The sequence below is a fragment of the Molothrus ater genome, chromosome 27, assembly GCF_012460135.2.
Source record: "Molothrus ater isolate BHLD 08-10-18 breed brown headed cowbird chromosome 27, BPBGC_Mater_1.1, whole genome shotgun sequence".
Classification (NCBI taxonomy): Eukaryota; Metazoa; Chordata; class Aves; order Passeriformes; family Icteridae; genus Molothrus; species Molothrus ater.
Window position 1 is genome coordinate 4,783,710 of NC_050504.2, and position 17,424 is coordinate 4,801,133.

Below are 17,424 nucleotides of genomic sequence, written 5' to 3' on the forward strand. Positions count from 1 at the left end.
TCCTTTTTTTTTCTCTTTTTTTTTTTTTTGTATAATAAAGTGAAAAATAATGTTTCTGTTCTCATGTCATTACTATAAAAAATAAAACTTTAGGAAAAAAAAAAAAAAAGGACAAGCGTGAGGAGTGTTTTTCCTCCTTCCTGTGGGATCCCCTTGGGGGGGGGATCCACTGTGGGAGGGAACCCCTAGGGCTCATTTTTGGGGGCTCTGTGGCACTGGGGATTTGCCGGGTGGGATCTGGAGGCGTCCGTGGATCTGGAATCTCACTGGGACCTCTCAGTGGGGGATGTCGGGATGAGGGTCGGGGGTCCGGGGGTTCCGGGGGGATTCGGGGGTTCCGGGGGGGGGGCTCCGGGCCCCGCCCCTTCAGACCCCGCCCACCACAGCTCCGCCCATTCTGGCTCCGCCCCCATCGCCCCGCCCTTCCCCCGTGACTCTGACGAGGCCCCGCGCGGCGGCGGCGGCTCCGGCCCCTCCCATTGGCCGCGGCCCCTGACGGCGCCTCCCCATTGGCCGCTGGCGGCGGGGCGGGGCCGGGCCGTGCGCGCGCCGGGCGCGCCGCCCCGCCCCTCCCTCACCCCCCTCACCCCCCTGGGCCGCCGCCGCCGCCGCCGGGCGGAGGCACCGCCAGGCCCGGCCCGGCCGCTCCGTCCGCTCGGCACGGCCCCGCACCGGCCCCGACCATGGCGAGTCGCCGCCGGGCCCCGCGCCGGAGCGGCGGGGGGCGTTGAGCCGGCCCCGCCCCGACCCCGGCGGACCCTCCGCGCCGGTGAGTGACCGCCCGAGCCGCCCCTCCCGGCCCGGAGCTCCCGCCCTCCGGGCCCTGCCCGCCCGCCCGTGGGGCCCCGCCGCACCGGAGAGCGGCCTGCTGACCCCGCCCCGGGGCGCCCCGGGACCCCGCGATCCGCCCGGGATCAGCCCCGGGACCCTCCCGGGACCGCCCCGCCGGTGCCCTCCCACCCCCCGTCCGAGAGGCCCCGGGACCTTCCCCGGGATCCTGAGCCTCCCCTTCCTCTTCCCCCTCCCTCGCTCTCTACCTGAGGGCCCCCAGGGCCCTCTCGGGCTCCCCCAGGCCTGTGGGGGATCCCTGAGATCCCCTTCTCCTCTCTTTCCTGTCCCCCCGATTCCTGGGAGTCCCCACAACCCTCACTGGGCCCCCCAGCCCTATGTGAGACCCCCCGGCCTTGAGATCTCCCTTCCCCCCCCATTTTCCTGTTTTTCCATCCACTCCCGAGAGCTCTGGGGCCTTCCCTTGTTTCCCCCAGACTGGCGAGAGACCCCCCCGAGCCGCCCTTAACCCCCCCTTTTCCTGTCTGTGCCCCCCACCCTCCCTTCCTGAGAGCTCCCAGCACCAGCCCTGGGCCCCCAGGCCCTGAGACCCCTCATTCCCTACCCCCACCTTGATCCTGAGAGCCTCTGGGACCCTCCCAGGCCCCCCCAGCCCTATGGGAGACCCCCTGAGCCCCCCGTTCTCCCTCTCCCTTTTCTTCCTCAGCTTGGGGGGTGCTAGGGGCTGAGCCGATTCCAGCCCCTGTTTCCTCTTTCTGTTGTGGAAGGAAGAAATCCGTGGATCAGGGGGATTGGGGTGTGTAGGGGAGACCCCTCTTGTGTCCTCCCCATCCCGGTGGCCGGGCAGAGTCCCCACAGCTCCCCCAGTGACAATCAGGGGTTCCACTGGTCAGCACCGATGGGTGCTGGGGTGTCTGACCATGACTTTGGGGTCTTTAGACTCCCATTGTTGGGGGGTGGCCAGGCCCCATTTTGGGGGGGGCACACGGTGCTCCCCTCCCTGCCCTGTCCCCCCTCCATCTGCTGCAAGGGAGGGTGATGCAGCAAAACCCACTGGGAGGGGACACTTTGGGGACACCCTGAGTCCCCCGTGCTCACCTACAGTCCTGAGACAATGGGGGGTGATGTGGGGCTTCTGGGGGGTTTGACACCTCTCTGAAGGCCAGGCACGTCCAGGCTGGCCAGTGGGGGACTGGGGACATCCTACCCTTGTCAGCCAGTGTCCCCCACTAACCTGGGGGCATCCATGCCAGGCTGGGGAGGGTCCTGCCCAGCTGGGAGATCCTCAGGATCCCCCCCTACCTCACTCCTGGCTTGTTTAACCCCGGGACTCCTCTTGGGGATCCCCCAAAGTGCAGCTTGGGGACATCCCAGGGTGTGCAGTGGGGTTTTGGCTGGGGAGGGGTCTGCAGGTGAGGGTTGAGGTGCCAGTGAGACCCTCCCATGCCCCCAGCCCCCCGTGTCCCGTGCTATGAGCGTTCGGCGTGACTTCTCCGCAAGCAGCTGCAAATGAAAATGGAGGATATGTCTTTGTCTGGCCTGGATAACAGCAAACTGGAGGTGAGCTGCCCCCTCTGGGGGTGTGTCTGTCCCCTGGGGTGTCCGTATGTCCCCCCCCAATCCCTAACAGCCCCCCTGGGCCCCCAGGCCATCGCACACGAGATCTACACGGAGCTGGTGGAGGATGCCTGCCTGGGGCTGTGCTTTGAGGTGCACCGGGCTGTCAAGTGTGGGTACTTCTTCCTGGATGACACGGACCCCGACAGCATGAAGGACTTTGGTGAGCCCCCCGAGTTCCCCAGGGCTCAGGGTGACGCTGGTGACAAGGACACAGCCAGGCCCCTGCTCTCTGAGGGGACTGTTGGTCCCCACACACAGGGATTTGGGTTAGAGGGCTGCTGACGGGGATTAAATACCCAAATGTCCCCCCAACAGTGACCAGACGGGTCAATGGGGGGGCACTGAACCCCAAAACGTGGTGCTGGGGCCCTGGGGGGCACAGCTGGGGTGTGGGTGGGAGGTGGCAGAGACCCCCTGGTTTCAGCTCCTCCGAGCTCCACTGAGGCTGCGGGGAGGGTCTGGCAGCCCCGAGGACCCCCCAGAGCAGATGTGGGGTGTCAGGGCAGGGGCTGAGCGTGTCCCCCTACAGAGATCGTGGACCAGCCGGGCGTGGACATCTTCGGGCAGGTGTACAACCAGTGGAAGAACAAGGAGTGCGTGTGCCCCAACTGCAGCCGCAGCATCGCCGCCTCGCGCTTCGCCCCGCACCTGGAGAAGTGCCTGGGCATGGGCCGCAACAGCAGCCGCATCGCCAACCGCAGGTGGGGCTGCAGCTCCCAGGAAACCCAGGCACCGGGGCCTGGCTGTGGGGGCCTCACCCTGGGGTGCTGTGGGTTCCAGCTCTGGGGAGCCTGGGATGGGAATTCGGCCAAGTCTGGGTCTCCCCGCTCCTCGCTTTCCATCCTGGGGGTGTCCGGCTTGGTTCCTTCTGGAGCTCCTCTTGTTCCTTCCTGACAGTTTATCCCTCCTGGGAAAAAGAGCTGGGAACCCTGGCTCCTGTGTGTCCCCCCTGGCTCCTGTGTGTCCCCCCCGGGTCCTGTGTGTCCCCCCCGGGTCCTGTGTGTCCCCCCTGGGTGCTTTGGCCCCCCTGAGTCCTGTGTCCCCCTGAGTCCTTTGTCCCCCCTGCCTTGGTGGCTGCTGGGGACTCCTGTCTGGATCCTGGGTGGCATGGGAGGATGGGAGGGTACCAGAGGACATGGGATGGATGCTGGGGCTCCGTGGAGGACGTGGGGCAGACCCCAGCCATGATTTCCGTCCCCTCCCCGCTCAGGATCGCGAGCAGCAACAACCTGAACAAGTCAGAGAGTGACCAGGAGGACAACGATGACATCAATGACAATGATTGGTCCTATGGCTCTGAGAAGAAAGGTGGGGAGGGGTCCTTGGTGTCCTGAGGGCTGGGGGACATGTCCTGCCCCATGGCCCCATGGCCCCTGAACCCCAGTCCTGGGTGGGTGTGTAGGGGGAGAGCAGCCACGGGTGGTGGTCCCAGCCCTGGGGAGGCAGCAGTGGCTCTGGGCTTGGGGCTGCATGCCCTGGAAAAGGTCAAATCTTTCCTTTCTGTCTCTCCCCACAGCAAAGAAGAGGAAGTCGGATAAGGTGAGGGGTGCAGGGAAGGGTGGGGGGCGCGGGGAGGACACAGAACACCCCCAACACCCCGCTCTTGTTGCAGAACCCCAACTCGCCCCGCAGGTCCAAGTCCCTGAAACACAAAAATGGTGAGGGGGCGGGGCTCACACCTTTGGGGTGGGGCTAAAAACGGGGGAGGGGGCTCACACCTTTGGGGCAGAGCTTGCATGGGCTGGGCACGTGTAGGGGTGGGGCGTTTGGGGTGGGTGGGGCAGCTGCAGTGGGTGGGGCTCGTGGGGAGGCGGGGCTCTCCCTGGCTGGGGTGGTGGCGGTGGGAGGGGGCCCTGGGGGTCCCAGGCAGGGCCAGGCTGGGGACAGGACCCCCCCCCCCTCACCTTTCCTCCCTCCCAGGTGAGATCGGCGGGAACCCCGACCCCTTCAAGGTGAGCCTGGGATGGGGGGCGATGGCTGCCAGTCCCTGCTCTGCCTCCCCAGGGGCTGTGGTGCCCCCCAGGAGGGTTCCCCCAGGCCTGAGCCTGCTCTCTGCCCCCCCAGTACAGCAACTCAGCTGGCATCAACTACGAGACGCTGGGCCCCGAGGAGCTGCGGACGCTGCTCACCACGGTGAGGGGATGGGGCAGGGGGGCTCCCAGCTGGACAGGGGGGGCCCCTCCCAGCTGGACACCACAGGGGATGGGACCCTGGGCATCTCTCCCAGCTGGGCTCCATCCCACTGGGGCTGGGTTCCAGGCTGGGAATGGGGATGTGCAGCAGGTCCTGATCGTGGGGTGGTGGCTACTTTGTCTGGGACTCAGCACTGGGAGCCTGTGGTGGTGCAGCACAGCCCTGGGGTCACTCCCCTGTCCCCCTGAACTCACCTGTCCCTTCCCTCCCCAGCAATGCGGGGTCATCTCCGAACACACCAAGAAGATGTGCACCAGGTGAGGGCGGCCTGGCCTGGCCCTGCTCACTCTGGGGGCTTCCCCCGGGTGCCCAGCATCCCATGGGAGGGGGGAAGGCCCATCTCAGTGCCGTGTCTCCCCCCCAGGTCCCTGCGGTGTCCCCAGCACACGGATGAGCAGCGCAGGGCAGTCCGGGTTTACCTCCTCGGGCCCTCTGCGTAAGTGGCTGCACATTGGGGTCCCCAAGGTCCTGGGGTCGCTGTGGAACAGGGACTGGGGGGGCTGCACGGGGTGCTCAGGTGGGGCTGGGGACAGGGACAGCCCTGGAGAGGCCTGCAGGGGATGGGAGCCCAGGGCTGGGGTTGGGATCTGCAGCCCAGCAGGATGGTGAGGGCTGGGCTGAGCCCCTGGGCGTCCCCCTGGCATTGGGGAGGGCTCTGTCCCCACCTGCCCCGTGTAACACCTGTGCCCAGGTCCCTGCCCCTGGGCGTCCCCCTGGCATTGGGGGGGGCTCTGTCCCCACCTGCCCTGTGTAACACCTGTGCCCAGGTCCCTGCCCGAGGCCGAGGGCGGCGTGGAGAACGACAGCTTCGAGGTGGCCGAGAGCCAAGCCCTGATGAGCCGCCTGCAGTGGGACGGCTCCTCCGACATCTCCCCCTCTGACTCGGCCTCCTCCAAAGCCAGTGAGTGTTCAGGGGCTGGGGGGCAAATCCTGGGGCCTAGACCCCTCTGAGGGGCAAATCCTGGGGCACAGATCCCTCTGTGGGGGCAAACCCGGCTGTTCTGGCATGTCCCCAGTGCAAGAGGAGTTGAACAAACCATGGCTCCAAAGCCTGGAGCACCTTGTCCTCCACTTGGGAGAGGCAGGAACATTTTGGGGTACATTTTCTTGGGTGTTGACCAGAGTTGGGCATCATCCCCTCTGTTTTGGGGCTCACCTCCTCCCTGACACCCCCATTTCTTCCCTTTCTCCCCTCCCTAGGTACAAACAACTCCGAGTCCCGCAAGACCAAGAAGAAGAAGCCGCACCTGGGGCTGGTGAGCGGCGCCCCAGGGCTCGGCTCCAGCAAGAAGAAGAAGCCCAAGCCCCCCGCCCCCCACACCCCCAGCATCTACGACGACATCAACAACTGAGCCCCGCCGAGCTGGGGAGGGGCAGGACAGACAGAGGGACGGACAGGGGCCAGGACAGCCCCCAGGCACCCCCCGGGCCAGACACAACGTGGGTACCAGGGCACAGAGGACTCAGCTGTTGCTGGAGTGGGGCTGGATTTGGGGAGCCCCCGTTAGTGCTCCCCTTCCTCCCCCCTGCCCCGGTGCCTCTATTTATTCTGTGACAGTTTCTGTACCTGGGGCTCCTGTCGGGGGTCACCCTGTGACATGGGGGTACAGCCCCCCCTTCCCTCCCAGCACCCCCAAAGCCAGCTGTGCCCCCCCCACACCCGTTCCTCACCTACCCCAGTGGGGTGGGGGGCACCTGGACACCCTGGGCAGGTCTGGGGTCAGGGGGTTGTGAGTCCCCCCTGCCCTGGGGTTTTGGGGTGAGCCCCTGCCCTGGGCTGGCACTCGCCGGTCGGGCTGGCTCAGGAGGGGGGGTCACACTGGAGGGGGCCTTTCCCACTCAGAGGACAAGGGAGAGCACCCTGTCACCCCCAGATCTGTTCAGCTGTGCCTGCATTCAGCTGTTGGGGGTCTCGAGGGCCTGGCAGTGCCCACACAGGGGTTCACAGGGGCTGCATGCTGCATCCTTCATGTTTGGGGCTGTTCGGGGGTGGGTCTGGGGGTGGGGGGAGCTGCTATGACCATCCCTGTGCCAAACTGTTCGGGGAGGGGGGACCCCAGCCTGGCAGGGACGTCCGGGGTGGAGCTGGGAATGGAGCAGAACTGGGGGGGAAGCCCAGCCCAGCTTCAAGGCAGAGCCCCCCCACTCCTGGTGTCCCCAGGGCAGCTCTGCGTGCCCTCCACACGTGCCTGGGGACCTGCTGCTGCACTCGGGGGGTCAGTGGGGACCCCCACAACTCTGGCGGCTGTTTGCACCCCCACAGGCTCTGCTTTAGTTTGGGGGGGCCGGGACCAGCGCCCCGCTGTGCGGGCCGGGGGGGGACAGGACCCTCTGGCTGGATCCAGCTCACCCCCTGCCCTGTGATCCCCTCCCCGCAGTTTCCTCCATCCCAGGGGCTGTGCTGGGGACAGGGTTGGCTCCATCCCCTCTGCTGTCTGACCCCCCCATCTGGCCGTGTGTCCCCAGCGTGGGGCTCTGTCTGTCCCCCCAGCCCAGTGCCCTGGCTCCTCCTCTCGCTGGGACTCACACATTATGGTGCTCTGACTCTGGATTCACTATTTGTTTTCAAACTGCTGCTAAAGGCTGAGCTGGGGGGGGCGACGCGGGGGTCCTGCAGAGCCCTGGGCACCTCAGAACGCTGCAGCCCCCCCCTGCATGGGGACCCCCGTGTGCCCCCTCCTGGTGCAGCTTTGGGGCTGGGCGGGTCTGGCCACCGGGGCATGCCAAGCTGGCCTTTGCGTGCCCCAGGGCCCGAGCACGGGGCTGTGGGCACCCAAAAACACGGGGAACCACCCCAAACTGCCTGGGGAGGGGGGCACGGCGAGCTGGGGCTGTGGGGGGAGGCAGCCTGAGCCCCTTTCCCTGCAGGAGAGAGGCACTGAAATTTGGGGTCCAAGGGGTGCAGTGGGGTTTAGGGGGCTCAGAGCGTCCCCTGTGACCCCCCCAGGTCGGTGTCCTCACCCCCCCCTCCCCCGGTGTTTCTGCGTGTCCCCCCCGCAGGGGAACTGAGCCCTTGTGAGGTCTGTGTGTCCCGTGAGTGGGTTGTGGCTGCCCCTGTAAATAAAACTGCATCTTGACTTGGTATCCCTGGCATTAATTACAGCTCGTTAATTAAACAGGGCCTTTACACCCCGAATCCATCTCCCCCGCACTCCATTCACCACGGGTGGGGCCGGATTTGTTTTTATAACCCCCCAGAAGTGTCGGTGGGTAGGAGAGAGCAGCCCCAGGGCAGGAAGGCAACCACTGGGGTGACTTGACACCCTTTATTTGCATTAAAAAGTCCTTGGGAAGAAGCCACGGCCCGTTCCGGTGCTGTCCCACTCCCCGGAGCTGGGGTTGGGGCCGGGCAGTGGGGTTTGAGGGGGGGCACAGCCCCTTTTTGGGGGGTAAAGTCCGGCAGCAAGGCTGGGACCAACACGCTGAGCTGCCACCGTGCTGGCTCCGGTCACAGAGCGGGCACAGCGACACCGCGGTGCCTCCCCCGCTCCTTCCCCCTCACCCCGCCTGTCCGTACACCCCGAAGGCCAGGAAGGTGACCAGCACGGTGACACCGATCAGGGACACGGTGGCCGGGGCCGTGAAGAGCTGCCGGTAATTGATGCGGAAATACCAGCCCAGCGCCAGCACCACCATCACCGTGGGCACCATGAGCGTCCCCCCGCCCAGCGGCAGCGCCGGGGCCGCGGGGCCGGCGGGGCCGGGCTCGGGCAGGGCGGGGGTGGCCGCGCCGGTCCCCCGGGAGCGGTGGCAGTGGATGACACAGTTGTCGGTGATGCGGAGCGAGCGCAGCGTCCGTGCCTGGTCCTGCAGCAGCTGCCCGCGGTAGATGAGCTTCATCTGGCTCTCCTGGCCCGGGAAGTATTTGCTGCGGGACGAGGGAGGGTTGGAGGCGGCAGAGATGGGCTCAGGGACCCCCACCCGGGCTGGGAACCCCCCCAACATGGACCCAATCCGGGGTGGGAACCCCGCACTGTGTAACGGGGAGGGGACAGCGATGGCACTGCCACCGCGCCACCGCCGCCTCTTTCAAACTCGCTGTTTTAAAGCCCACGGGGTATTTTTGGCACAACGGGAGGGATAAAAGCCCTCCCCCGGTCCGTGGGAGGGAGCTGCACACCCGGGCCTCACCTCTTGAGAATCCCCACGGTGTCCTCGGGCCGGGCCACCGCCACCTCCTCGGTGTCGTTGAGGAACTTGAGGCGGATCTTGATGAGGCCGGGGCACGCGTCCCCCGCCCCGGGGGCTCCGGGCTCGGCGTCCGGCAGCTGCTCCCGGCCAGGACCGGGGCCGCTCCCGCTGTCCGCCCGCGCCGCCGCCCCCCCTTCCTCCTCCGCTTTCTCCTCCGCGCTCTCGGGGCTCCCGGGGGGCTCCGGGGCCTCGGCCGCTCCCGCGGTTCCCGCGTAGGGCGGGAGGGGCCCGAGGCGGATGACGGCCGCGTCCCCGGTGCCCAGGAGCTGCCCGCTGCCCTCGGCCACGTACGTGGACAGCCAGGCCAGCACCAGAGCCAGCGCCAGCACGGCCACCCCGGCCACCAGCGTCACCTCGTCCCCCACCCCCGGGATGAGCGGGGCGGCCGGGGGCTCCATCTCCGCGACCCCTGTCTGCACCGAGCGGTGCCCGGTGTGACCGAGCGGGGCGGCCCCGGTGCCGCCTCCGGGCTCAGAACAGACCCCGGGGCTGCTCCCGGTGCCCGGAGACCGCAGGGACGGGAGCTCCTCGCTGCGGGTTTTCCTCCTCGCTCCCGAGACGCCGAAGCGGCAGCGCTGCGCTCACCTCACCGGGCCCGGCGGAGGGTCCCGGCGGTCCCGGGGGGTCCCGCAGCCCCTCGGTGCCCAGCGGGGCAGGGTCAGGCCATCCCCGACCTGGACGGAGCAGAGCGATGCGGTCAGCGGGGCCCGGGCACGGCGGGGCGGGAGGAACCGGGGATGTCCCTGCCCGTCCCCGGGGGTCCCGGTGTGTCCCTACCGGTCCCCGTCTATCCCGGGGGTGCCGGTGAGTCCCTGACATTCCCGGCCATCCGGGAAGTGCCGGTGTGCCCCTGTCGGTCCCGGGGTGTCCCCGCCATCCCCGGGGGTCCCAGTGCCCCCCCCCCCCCCCACTCACCGCCTCCCGCCGCCGCCGCCCGCGCCGGAAGCGCCACGTCACAGCGCGCCGCCGCTAGGGGGCGGGACGGGGCCGCGGGCGCGCGGGGCTACGTCACGGCCGCGCCCAGTGGGCGTGGTCAAAGGGGGTTGTGGAGCAAATAGGACGCGCCCTAAAAGTGGGCGAGGTTGTGAGTGGGCGGGGGCTGTGAAGAGAGGCGGGGTCTGTTGGGGGCGGAGTCACAGCCGCGGCGGGGCGGGGTCTCGGGAGAACCGTGGGAACCCCCGGACTGAACCCCCCCCCCGCCCGCCACGAGGCCTGACCGGGACCGGACCCCCCCGGCCGCGCTGTCACCCCCGTCCACGGTCCCCGCATCCGCCAGGGCCTGTCTGTCCCCTCCCTGCCACCTCTGACCCATTGGCTGTGTCCCCCCTCATCCCCTGTCCCCACAGTCCCCTTTTCCCTCTCATTCCCTGTCCCCACAGTCCCCTGTCCCCACAGCAGCTGCCATTGCCCACCCTGGTCCCACAGAGACAAAGACACCTCAAGGGCCACCTCTGCCACGTCCTTTATTGACACCAAGGCACGGGGCAGGGGGGCACCAGTGAGGACACATGGAGTGCCCTCAGGAGATGAGACCCTCGATGGGCAGCTGGAGGTAGCGGCGCAGTGGGGGTGGCAGTGCCAGCCTGGGGACAGCGGCGCGGCAGCGGGCGCCCAGGTGACGCCGGATGGCCACACGTGCCAGGTGCTGCAGGCGCCGCGGCCGTCCCGCCATGCGCACGGCCGAGGCATAGAACTCCTGGTGCTCCTGCGGGGGGGGACAGGGGCTCAGTGGGCTGGGCTGGGGACACGGGGACAGCCCAGGACCCCCCAGGACACCTCATTACCTCCCAGAGCTCGGGGGGCACGGCCTCCACCCAGCCGTCGGCGGGGGGCACGCGGTCGTAGGCGTTGAGCATCACCTCCAGCGCCGGCGGGTGCTGGCAGCACAGCCTGAGCATCTGCCAGCAGAGCCGTGTCACTGGGGAGTGACACTGCCACCGCCACCTCCCCGTGCCCCCTGCCCCACCTTGGGGGGCACAGCCTGAGCATCTGCCAGCAGAGCCGTGTCACTGGGTCACCAGGGTGTGACCCCATCACCTCCCCGTGCCCCCCGTCATGCCCTGCCCCACCTTGGGGTGCGCGGGGAGGGCGCCGTGGTCCAGCAGCAGGGCCAGGGTCTCCTCGGGGCGCTGCTGGCGGTACTCGCGCACAGCACGCAGGGCGCAGTCCATGGGGGTGTCCCCGGCGCCGTTGGGGACGGTGGCGTCGGCGCCGTGGCGCAGCAGCAGCCGGGCCATGGCGGGGTGCCCGTTGGCGCAGGCGTTGTGCAGCGGCGTGTGGCCCTTGCGCCCCGCGGCCCCGGGCTCGGCGCCGGCCTCCAGCAGCCGCTCGGCCACGCGCAGGAAGCGCTCGGCGTCCTCGGGGCGCTCGGCCGCCGCCGCCGCCGCGTTCAGGGGGGTCTCGCCCTGGTGGGTGCGCAGGGAGGGGTCGGCGCCGTGGTGCAGGTACAGCTCCACGTGGGCCACCAGCCCCTGGCGCGCCGCCACGTGCAGGGCTGTCACCTGCCGGTCACGGGTGCCCAGGTTCACCTGCGCGCCGTGCGCCAGCAGCAGCTCCGCACACCTGGAGAAAGGGTGGAAAGGGTGAGGGGACACTCTGGCACCCATGGGACACGACCAGGACATGCCAGGGTTCCCATGGGATATCCCTAGGGACAGCGTCAGGACATACTGGAGAGCCTGACTCCCAAGGGACACCCCCAGGGACACCCTGGAGAGACCTGTCACCCATGGGACACCCCCAGGGACACCCCAGGGACCCTCCCAGGACACCCCACAGGCCCCTGGCTCCCAGATTGTGTGGGTGGGGCAGGAGTGAGGATTTCATGGGCGGGGCCTCTCACGCAGATGAACCCCACCCTGGCCGGGCCCCCCCCGCAGGTGAGGCCGTACCTGAGGCTATGGGGCGCGGTGCAGAGGTGCAGCGGGGCCGAGCCGTCGGCGCTCAGCACGTTGGGGTCGGCGCCGAAGGCCAGGAGCAGGCGGGCGCAGTTGGGGTGGGGGGCGGCCGCGCTGTCGTGCAGGGGGGCTCTGCCCCCCACCACAGCATCCACGGCCGCCCCCCGCAGCAGCAGGTGCCGGGCACAGTCCTCGTAGCCGCGGGCGGCGGCGATGCGCAGGGCGGAGGTGTGCTGGCGGCGGGGGCTCAGCACCCAGAGCCCTGCGGGGGTCAGCGGGGGCTGCCGGAGAGCAGCTGGACCCCCCTGACCCGCACCCACCCACCCAGAGCCCTGCCGAGGTGAGGGAGTAGGGGGGCACCGTGGGGCTGCCCCACACACCCACCCCACTCCTGACTCCTGCTCCCCCACGAACCGGCCCTGCTCCCCCCTGCCCACCTGGAGCTGCACCCCTTTCCTGGCCCCACAGCTGCTTTTCAAGGGGAAGGGAGAAGGGAGAAGAAAGGAAGGCCCCCCCCCCGTCCCTCTTTCCACCCGTACCCTGCTCCGGTGACCACACCAGCTCCTCGCTGACCGTCTCCAGCACCACATTGGCGGTGGCCTCGTCCCTGAAGATGCTCTGGACGCGGCGCAGGTCCCCGGCGTAGAGCGCGTTGTGCACGGCGGGGTCGCGGCAGAACTGGCGCCGCCGGGGGGGGCTCGGGGGCTGCCGGGGGGTCCCGGGCAGGAGGCGGCGCTCGGCCGAGCCCCGGGCCAGCGCCCGGCGCCGATCGTCCCGCTCCAGCAGCTCCCGCTGCAGCCGCAGCGAGCGCAGCGCCGAGGGGCTGAAGGCGAACGACTCGTGGGCCATGGGAGCCCCGGAGGGCAGGGGAGGCTCTGGGGACAGCGAGCGGCGCCCTGAGCCTCGGGGGAGGGCAGTTATAAATAGGGCTGTGCCCCACACACGGATGTGGAATCAAATCCCAGAGCCAGGGGTCCTATAAATAACTCCTGGTGGTAAACAGAGTCACGGGGTGCGGGAAAGTTTAACCTGTTGGTGGGTGTGGGGTGGGGATGTCCCATGGGGAGGGATATGGGGACCCCCCCTCAGTCCTGTGAGACCCTGGGGAACGGCTCCTCCCACCCAGGGAAGGGACAGAGGGGTGACACACGAGGACACAGGTGATGCAGAAACAAAACAGCCCTTTAATGCAGGTTTGGGAGCGAGAGGGGCCCGTGTGCCCCAGGATTGGGGACAGTGCTGAGGCCGCTTCCCCCCGGGCCTCTCCAGCTCTCAGCTCCACCACAAACACCCCGGACACGCAGAGGGAGGAGCAGGTGGGTGGGTGGCAGGTGTGTCACTGCTCCTCGGCACTGTCACCCTCTGCTGGGCTCAGCCACAGTCGACCTGAGCTGGGGCTGAGAAGAAATCCTCAGGCAGCTCTCCCAGGAGCCCGTCCAGGTCATCTGCAGGGCACAGCAGGATGTGAGTTCTGTGTAATTGTGGAATTGTTCAGGTTGGGAACCTGCTTTCCACAGGACAGAGAGCTTTTCCTCCCCTCCCAGAGTGGGTCTGACTCACCCATGTCACATCCATCAGCTCGCACCGGCTCTTCCCAGCTGGGATCAGAGCTCGATGGGCACAGGGAGAAGCCCCCAGGATGCTGCTCTGCACTGTGTCCACTTGTCCTCGACTGTCCCCAGTGCTCAGGAGCAGGGACACCCTGGGTGGGCTCTGCACGGGGGTCTGGGGCCAGCTCAGCCTGGGCAGGGACCTGCAAAACCCAGTGGGGACGAATTATTGGGGGATTTATGCAGCCCTCCCCCTTCCTCTCGGGGGTCCACATAGCCCAGACCCCCCTGGGGGTCCCAGCAGTGCCTCCCCCCTCACCTGCCGGGGGGAGCAGCCCTCGGGCTCAGGTGGGAAGATCCTCAGGAGGTTGGTGGGGGTCACGTTGAGGTAGTGGTTGCGGTGGGAGGGGGAGAAAACCCCGACCTGCAGAGAGGGCAGACAGAGGGGGGGCAGAGCCAGCTCCTGGATAAACCCCCCAAGGTACAGGGCCCCATTTATGGAAATCTTAGGATGAAGGGTGAAATTTTAGGAAGAGTTGAGAAAAATCTGAGGTGCAAAACTGTGGGAGATCCTTTTCTTGTATTTGTATTTGCAGTGCCAGGGTGCTATGGAGTGGGAACAGGGATGTACCACATTCACTGCTTCCTCTTATCCCCTTATCCTTATATTTACATTCCCAGTTCCAGGGTTTAACTGGGTTGGGAATGGGACAGGTGATGTGCTGTATCACCACCCTGCATTCCCCTGGGATCAGACCCCACTGGGGTGGGACAAGGAGCCCCCCAGCTCTCCTCACCTGCCTCAGGAGCAGCACGGAGCCGGCCCGGAGCTCGCTCTGCCTCTGCTCCAGCAGCAGCCGGTGCACGGTGCCCTGCATCTCCCCTGGGAATGAGGATGGGGTCCCTGAGCCTCACTGGGCACAGGTAGCACCGGGCACAGCTACTGCTCCACTCACCTGTGGGGTCTCTGAGCCTCACTGGGCACAGGTAGCACCGGGCACAGCGACTGCTCCACTCACCTGTGGGGTCCCGGAACACGGCACCAGCACCAGCGCTGCTCCTGGTCAGGGTTTTGATCATCACAGCCATGCTGGGGACCTTGTTTTTTGGGAGCTGCTTCAGGGCTGCCTGCACAGCACAACGGGGATTTTGGGGTAACCTTGGGCAGGGCTGGGAGTTGAGCCCCGTGGGTCCCTTCCTCTGTGGGATATTTCAGGATTCTACAGCCCTCGTCACCCAGGGGATGTGGATGTCTGTGCTCAGCTCAGCTCAGCCCCCCCTCTCCAGAGACTCCCAGCCCTACAAGCAGCTCTGAGGGGTGAGGGAAGAGCAGGAACCCTGGGTCAGCCTCACCTTGCGGAGCACCATGACCACACTGTAGGTGTGGAGGAAGCAGCTGGGGTCCCTCTCATCCAGCCCCAGCTCCGTTTTCATGGCCAGCCAGGGCCCCTTCCCAAAATCCTCCTCAGTGGGCAGCGGGGAGCTGGGCAGTGCCTGGGGTCAGGAACATCATGGTCACAGAGCCCCAGGGGCTCCCTCTCACCCAGCATCCCACTGGGGGATTCCCACTGGGATCTGCCCAAGCAGAGGTGGGAGGGAGGGGTTACCTGAGCCCGCGGCTTCGCCACGGCCCCGTGAGCAGGAGTCTGGGGAGCAGACACCAGGATCTCCTCCAGCAGCTTCCCAGAGTGCTTGTGGGACAGGGAGAGATGTCCAGGGATCTGCTTGGCTTCATCAGATGTTCCAATCCCATCCCAGCCCACATCCCACTCCCATTCCTGTCCTGTCCCAACCCATTGCATTCCTGACTCCATCCCTATCCCATCCCTACCCTGGTTCCCATCCCTACCCTGGTTCCCATCCCCATCCCATCTCCATCCCATCCCATCCCATCCCATCCCATCCCATCCCATCCCATCCCATCCCATCCCAATTCTACTCCCATTTCTGTCCTATCCCAACCCACTGCATTCCTGTCCCCATCCCCATCCCATCCTCACCCCATTCCCCCGCTTTCCCCATGCCCACCCAACCCCACCCCATCCCTGCCCGGTCTCCCCCCACCCTGTGCCCACCCACCTGCTGGGGCAGGATCCCGGCAGGCCCTGGGAAGCGCCGGCTCTCCCTGCGCCCGGGGGCTCGGGGGGGTCCCTGGGGGGCTTTGCTGGCTGCTGTCACCAGCTGCACCAGGTGGTTGGTGACCACGGGGGCGCTGGGGGGGCCGGGAGCGTTGGGAGCCACTGGGGGCTTCAGGAAGCTGGGGGAGCCTGAGGGGGGTCTGGGGGGCAGCCGGGGCTGGGGGCAGCTCTGTGCTGGGGGGGTCCAGGGCACCGAGGAGCTGCTCCCTGCTAGGGGTGCTTGGACAGGCCTCAGGCACGGAGCCCCCGGAGCAGGGATGGAGCCTCCGGAGCTTCCCGGCTCTCCCATGGAAGGGGGGGGTCTGGGGGTGCAGGCACCGGCCGTGCTGGGCCGCAGCACCAGTTTGGAACTGGGGAGGGGGGCCTGCCTGTCCTGCAGCCCCCCGGAGCTGGGCACCAGCTCCTCTCCCACCCTGAGCTTTTTGGGGACCCCACATTCCTGAGCGTTCTCCTTCCCTGGGCATTTCCATGGCGGCTTCTCACAGCGCCTGGGGGGCGCTGGGGCAGTGCCAGCCCCCACGGGCACCTCGGGACCCTCCAGCTCCCTGCAGGCAGCCAGGAAAAGGTCATTGTCCAGCTCATCCTGGGGGGCTGCACCCTGCGATGGGGGGCCCTGGAATCCCACGGGATGCTCCCCCTGCCCGGCGAGGGGACGGAGGATGGGGGCTTTACTGGGATGAGCTTTACTGGGATGGGGTTCACTGGGATGGGGGTCACTGGGATGGGGGTCACTGGGAGGAACCGGGACGACGCTGGCTGAGGAATGCCCGAGGGTCACAAACTGGTTCTCTGCATCCTCCACAGCGGAGAGGAAATCCTGTGAAAATAAACAGCGGGAATTCAAACGGCTCCGTGCGTTCTCCAGACTCCCCCCGCAGGCTCAGCCCGGGCACAGCGCACCTCGGGGGGGGGCCCAGGCCATTGGGGGTCCCTCACCTCGTCCTCCAGCTCCCCGTCGGTCCCAAAAAGCTTCTGGAAGTGGCAGGACTGTGGGATAAAAGGGGAAGAACGGGGCTGGGAGGGACACTCAGGCTGGGGGGCCCTGGGTGGTCCCGGAGGTTCCGCCGTGGTCTCTCGGGGCCCCGGAAGGGCCTCATATGGCCCCGAGGGGATCCGGGATCGGCCCCCGCCACCGCGCGGGGGCCCGCAGGGATCCCTTTGTGGGGACCCTCCGTGGGGACCCCAGATCGCCCCCAGGGCACCCCAAAACCGGCTCCGTCCCCCCGGCCCCGTTACCATGGCAGCGCCGCGACCCCGGCCCGGCCCCGGAGGCGGAAGCGGCGGGGCCGGGACTCGAACCCACGGCCCCCGGGGAAGGGGCGGAACTTCCCCTGCGGCACCGGGCGCCCCCTGGCGGCGGGCAGGAAACGCGGCCGCGCCCTTTAAAGGGCCACGCACCCCCTTTCCCCACGCGTGTCACATGTGCACACGCGTGTGCCCCCGCGTCACCCGGCCGGGCCCCGCGGCGCCGCCGGTGACTCAGCGCGGCCTCGGCCCGGCGTGATTCATCCCGCACGTCCCCGCGGCACGGGCTGAGTGACCCCCCCCCTCCCCACCCCACCCCGGACCTGCTACACCCGCACGCGTGCGTGGGCAAGGGCACAGGCGTGTGTGTGCGTGTGTGTCCTGCACACGCGCGTCTGAGTGTGTTCCGTGAGTGTGGCAGGCTGACGTGCAGCTGCACACAGAGCACGCGTGTGCCCTGCGGAGCGTTTCCTGCCTGGCCGGTGGCACATGCGTGTCTCCACATGCGTGTTCACGCTCTTGTGTGCAGCAGCGGTCGCACACCGAGCTCCTGGGTGCGCACACGCGTGTGTGCGGCAGCACAGCGGCCCGTGGCACGTGTGTGTGTGCGCCAAGGCCTGTCACCTGTCACACACCTGTGCGCCCTTGCACGCTCACAGTCACTCGCATTCACGCGGAGCTGTTACACGCTCATTCACACACCGACACCGCCTCACGCTCACTCGCTGCGCGGCCGCTTTAAGGCCCGAATAGGCTCCGCCCCTCGTTAGGCACCGCCCCTTTAGGGGGGGAGGGGCTCCG

The 17,424-nt window shown here is 67.7% G+C and overlaps 4 protein-coding genes across 5 annotated transcripts; 1 reads left to right on the plus strand and 3 right to left on the minus strand.

Moving 5' to 3' along the window:
• Nucleotides 1-596: 596 nt before the first annotated feature.
• ATXN7L3 (ataxin 7 like 3) lies at nt 597-6,585 on the plus strand. Its single transcript, XM_036399131.2, has 13 exons — nt 597-769; nt 2,243-2,349; nt 2,437-2,569; nt 2,939-3,110; nt 3,620-3,717; nt 3,926-3,948; nt 4,022-4,067; nt 4,330-4,361; nt 4,474-4,542; nt 4,816-4,859; nt 4,967-5,038; nt 5,370-5,503; nt 5,803-6,585. The coding sequence occupies exons 2-13, from the start codon at nt 2,299-2,301 to the stop codon at nt 5,952-5,954; spliced, it is 1,026 nt and encodes a 341-aa protein (XP_036255024.1). The 5' UTR covers nt 597-769; nt 2,243-2,298; the 3' UTR covers nt 5,955-6,585.
• Nucleotides 6,586-7,854: 1,269 nt separating this feature from the next.
• TMUB2 (transmembrane and ubiquitin like domain containing 2) lies at nt 7,855-9,774 on the minus strand. Of its 2 annotated transcripts, XM_036399108.2 has the most exons (3): nt 9,709-9,774; nt 8,734-9,467; nt 7,855-8,470 (listed from the first exon to the last, which is right to left on the minus strand). In XM_036399108.2, exons 2-3 carry the CDS (start codon nt 9,189-9,191, stop codon nt 8,101-8,103), a joined length of 828 nt encoding a protein of 275 aa, XP_036255001.1. In that variant the 5' UTR covers nt 9,192-9,467; nt 9,709-9,774; the 3' UTR covers nt 7,855-8,100. The 2 variants fall into 2 exon arrangements, with proteins under 2 accessions (XP_036255001.1, XP_036255002.1); XM_036399109.2 differs by lacking the exon at nt 9,709-9,774 and having other exon boundaries at nt 8,734-9,638.
• A 465-nt stretch (nt 9,775-10,239) lies between these two features.
• On the minus strand, nt 10,240-12,846 carry ASB16 (ankyrin repeat and SOCS box containing 16). Its single transcript, XM_036399158.2, has 5 exons — nt 12,230-12,846; nt 11,685-11,952; nt 10,863-11,355; nt 10,578-10,691; nt 10,240-10,498 (listed from the first exon to the last, which is right to left on the minus strand). The coding sequence occupies exons 1-5, from the start codon at nt 12,537-12,539 to the stop codon at nt 10,313-10,315; spliced, it is 1,371 nt and encodes a 456-aa protein (XP_036255051.1). The 5' UTR covers nt 12,540-12,846; the 3' UTR covers nt 10,240-10,312.
• Nucleotides 12,847-12,854: 8 nt separating this feature from the next.
• HROB (homologous recombination factor with OB-fold) lies at nt 12,855-16,683 on the minus strand. Its single transcript, XM_036399157.1, has 10 exons — nt 16,615-16,683; nt 16,315-16,365; nt 15,320-16,195; nt 14,848-14,931; nt 14,594-14,734; nt 14,260-14,368; nt 14,038-14,123; nt 13,560-13,664; nt 13,251-13,443; nt 12,855-13,135 (listed from the first exon to the last, which is right to left on the minus strand). Exons 1-10 carry the CDS (start codon nt 16,615-16,617, stop codon nt 13,062-13,064), a joined length of 1,722 nt encoding a protein of 573 aa, XP_036255050.1. The 5' UTR covers nt 16,618-16,683; the 3' UTR covers nt 12,855-13,061.
• Between the last annotated feature and the right edge of the window lie 741 nt (nt 16,684-17,424).

Excerpts from the sequence above, each read along its gene's own strand:
- HROB (XM_036399157.1), bottom strand. Across the intron at positions 14,932-15,319 it reads CCGGGATCCTGCCCCAGCAG|CACTCTGGGAAGCTGCTGGA; the intron begins GTGGGTGGGCAC and ends CTGTCCCACAAG. Across the intron at positions 14,369-14,593 it reads TGGTCATGGTGCTCCGCAAG|GCAGCCCTGAAGCAGCTCCC; the intron begins GTGAGGCTGACC and ends TGTGCTGTGCAG.
- ATXN7L3 (XM_036399131.2), top strand. The coding sequence starts at position 2,299 with ATGAAAATGGAGGATATGTCTTTGTCTGGCCTGGATAACAGCAAACTG. Across the intron at positions 3,949-4,021 it reads AGAAGAGGAAGTCGGATAAG|AACCCCAACTCGCCCCGCAG; the intron begins GTGAGGGGTGCA and ends CTCTTGTTGCAG. Across the intron at positions 4,362-4,473 it reads GGAACCCCGACCCCTTCAAG|TACAGCAACTCAGCTGGCAT; the intron begins GTGAGCCTGGGA and ends CTGCCCCCCCAG.
- ASB16 (XM_036399158.2), bottom strand. The coding sequence starts at position 12,539 with ATGGCCCACGAGTCGTTCGCCTTCAGCCCCTCGGCGCTGCGCTCGCTG. Across the intron at positions 11,356-11,684 it reads ACCGCGCCCCATAGCCTCAG|GTGTGCGGAGCTGCTGCTGG; the intron begins GTACGGCCTCAC and ends CCCTTTCTCCAG. Across the intron at positions 10,692-10,862 it reads CCCTCCCCGCGCACCCCAAG|ATGCTCAGGCTGTGCTGCCA; the intron begins GTGGGGCAGGGC and ends CTCTGCTGGCAG.
- TMUB2 (XM_036399108.2), bottom strand. The coding sequence starts at position 9,191 with ATGGAGCCCCCGGCCGCCCCGCTCATCCCGGGGGTGGGGGACGAGGTG. Across the intron at positions 8,471-8,733 it reads ACCGTGGGGATTCTCAAGAG|CAAATACTTCCCGGGCCAGG; the intron begins GTGAGGCCCGGG and ends CTCGTCCCGCAG.